The sequence below is a fragment of the Scyliorhinus torazame genome, chromosome 30 (assembly GCF_047496885.1).
Source record: "Scyliorhinus torazame isolate Kashiwa2021f chromosome 30, sScyTor2.1, whole genome shotgun sequence".
Classification (NCBI taxonomy): Eukaryota; Metazoa; Chordata; class Chondrichthyes; order Carcharhiniformes; family Scyliorhinidae; genus Scyliorhinus; species Scyliorhinus torazame.
Window position 1 is genome coordinate 7964508 of NC_092736.1, and position 3256 is coordinate 7967763.

Here is a 3256-nt window from a genome sequence, read left to right on the forward strand (position 1 = left end):
GATCACTGTCTGTATTTCTGTGTGATCTGTCTGTATTTCTGTGTGATCTGTCTGTATTTCTGTGTGATCTCTGTCTGTATTTCTGTGTGATCTGTCTGTATTTCTGTGTGATCTGTCTGTATTTCTGTGTGATCCCTGTCTGTATTTCTGTGTGATCTGTCTGTATTTCTGTGTGATCACTGTCTGTATTTCTGTGTGATCTGTCTGTATTTCTGTGTGATCTGTCTGTATTTCTGTGTGATCTCTGTCTGTATTTCTGTGTGATCTGTCTGTATTTCTGTGTGATCACTGTCTGTATTTCTGTGTGATCTGTCTGTATTTCTGTGTGATCTGTCTGTATTTCTGTGTGATCTCTGTCTGTATTTCTGTGTGATCTGTCTGTATTTCTGTGTGATCTGTCTGTATTTCTGTGTGATCCCTGTCTGTTTTTGTGTGTGTTTTTATGTTTGTAGCAGCCCTGCTGCTGATCCTGCCTGCAGTTCCCCAGGCTGGGCTGTGCTCTGTTGTGTTGTGTGTGAGAGCAGTCCAGCTCCCACTCCAGGACGGGTTGCGCTACCTGCTCTCTGACTCAGGGCTGAGGTTGTTGTTTACCAGGGAGCTGGGAGCCTGAGTCAGAGAGACGGCGGGCGGACCTGCCGCTCCGGAGAGAAGCCTGGGCCACCCCCCTCCCCTCCTTTCCTCCCGGAGAGCCCCAAGGACAAGCCCCAGGGACCCACAGCCGCCGAGCCCCGCATCGACCCCAAGGGGAGGGGGGTGGGGGAGAGAGAGAGGAATCTTCCCAAATCTGCATCCGTCTCCCCGGGCTTTCTGGTCGTCTCCAGCGCTGGAAAAATCCCAACGCGCCACGCTTCGCCTTTTGCTTCTCTCTCCCTCTCCCCAGGCTGCAAACAAACAACAGGAGAGGGGTGGGGAATACTGTTTGCATTGATTAAAGAGGAGGGGGAGAGAATTATCACAAATAATTGGTAAGTGCAGAAAAAAATGTTGCTGTGAATTGTTACTGGGGGTGGGGGGGAATAAATCCCTAGCAAATTGTGCAGATTGCATTTTGGGGGGGGGGGGGGGTGAGAAATACATCTGTTAAAATCTTTAATTTGTCTCTTTCCCCCCCCCTTCCCCCCTTTCTCTTCAAGGAATGGAGCCTGAGGATGGGGAGTTCTTGGACAGTTTGGGTGTTCAATCCATTTCACAATGAAGCACAGACAAGATTGAGACAAAACCCTTTGGAAAAGCCAAGAGATTCCGTAACCACCAGAAAAAAAGGGAAGGAAACATTTCCAATTTGCAGCAGTTACCCCCCCCCCCCCCAAATCCCCTCTTTAACTTAAATTTAAAAGCCCCCCCCCCCCCCCACCCAATTCTTGTGTTTTTTAATGAAATCCCAAATTCCAGAGAATTTCCCCTGAGAATTTCTTGCTCCATCTTTTTTGTTTTGTTGGAAGGTTTTTTTTTTTGGGGGGGGGGGGGTTGGTGGTGGTTCTGCACCCCCCCTTCCAAACTGAGGATCTATTTACTTTTTTGTTGTTGCTTGGAGGAAGGCAGCCGCTATGTTTTTTTGCGGTCCACAAATGGGTACGAAGTGTGGAACAAAGACATTGACCTTGTACTGGGGTTTGTTCGTCGCCTGCACCTCTCTCGCTGTGGGACAGACGAATGCAGAAAGTGAGTATGGTTTTATTTATTTTTTTGTTTGTCGGCTTTCAACCTCTTGCGTACGAAAAAGAAAAAGTTGCTTCTCCTGCAGACCTTCCTCGTGATTATTGATGGAGCAAATCGTTAACGACACACATGTGCCTCGTGCATTCTTCAAACTTTGTGTGAAGATACCTTTCATGTGACTTTGGAGGCTCAAAGTTATCTGCAAGTGAATAAGTTATCCATTAAATGTTCCCAATGCCTAATGAATGATTTGCTGAGTAATTGCTCAGATCTGTATCCTGGCTGCTGTGTTTTTTTTACTTGGAGTTTACGTTCAGGTGTGTTTTCATTATGTGTAAGTTGCTCTTTGGGCAGTGCCTGGTAACTGCCCACGGAATAGGGCAAAAAAATAAGTTTTTTTTTTTTCCCCCGTCCTGTTCAACGTTGCAAATTCCCCCTTTTCTGTCATGAGAAGGAGCGATCTGGTGTCTTACGTTTGAGTAACTTCAACGAGATGTTGTTTGGATTTCGTGACAATTGGGTGCATTTGTTGTAATTGAAATGTTCAGGGTGGGGGGGTGGAGGTCTTCAAGTGATTGTGGGGCAAGTGTAGCCCACCTGTTTTCCTGTTTGAGTTTGCGGGGGGGGGGGGGGGGGAGATAGTAGCGAAGGGCGAGCGGGAGTGTGGGACAGAATCATTTAAAAAAAAAGTCTCCATAACCCTGACAATGATCACAGTATACACTTCTGCAGTTTATGGTTATTGTTGCTTTTCGAGAGGCACTTAGGGTCACAGTTATTCCCAATCTGCCCCCCCCCCCCCCCCATGAGAGGGAACCCACTCCCAGGCTATTGTACCTACCTAAATGCCACCTTTGTCTCTTCCCCCCCCCCCCCGGATTGCTTGTTTGCATTCCTTCTGTGTCTGTCTCCTCACTTATTTTATCTGTTGCTGTTAATCTGCTGTCTCTTCTGTTGTTGGTTCCTGCAACTTCAGATTGAGTCGATGTTTACAGTCTCGTATTGACTCTGGATCCCACTCCAGTCTGAAGAATCCTCTTTTATCTGTTTACGTTGCTGTTGAACAGGTTTCTTTGTTTCCATGTTTTACTGCAGCTTCCTTTCCGCATTTCCCCTTCCCTTCCTTCTTTTCAATTGTTGTGTCTTGTTTTTTTCTATCAGTCCCAGGGTTGTGACTCGCCAGTGTTTTGTTTCAGTCCCGCCTGTTTGATGTGTTTTGCCTCTTTATTTTCTTCCTGCCGCTATCTTTTTGTGGGGGTGGGGTGCTGTTTTGCTTTGTTACCTGGGTTTGTGTCGATATTTTTCACAACTTTTCCAGGTTCAATCACAGCCTACCTGCGATCTCCCCCCCCCCCCCCCCCCAATCGTTTTGTTGTTTTTCTCGGTTATTGTTTTGGTTGCTGTTTGGAATTGTGAACAAAGTTATAGTTTGTGTATTTGCGCTTCTCCGTATTCGCTCTGAGTTTCTGAGTTTTGTTGACACACTGTTGATGCTATCTATCCACAACGTCCTCTTACAGTCTTCGTATCTTTTACTTTCATGATTGTTTTTTGGGACATTTTTCCCCAGCTTTCGTTGATTTTCGTTCCCTCTTTC

General features: G+C 46.4%; 1 protein-coding gene across 1 annotated transcript in view; it reads left to right on the forward strand.

The window, feature by feature from the left end:
• Window positions 1–572: 572 nt before the first annotated feature.
• Window positions 573–3256, forward strand: part of igf1ra (insulin-like growth factor 1a receptor) — a 253285-nt gene continuing 250601 nt past the window's right edge. The window contains exons 1-2 of the mRNA XM_072492764.1: window positions 573–965; window positions 1134–1662. Of these exons, the coding sequence (XP_072348865.1) occupies window positions 1548–1662 (115 nt within the window). The 5' untranslated portion in view covers window positions 573–965; window positions 1134–1547. The remainder of the gene's footprint in view (window positions 966–1133; window positions 1663–3256) is intronic.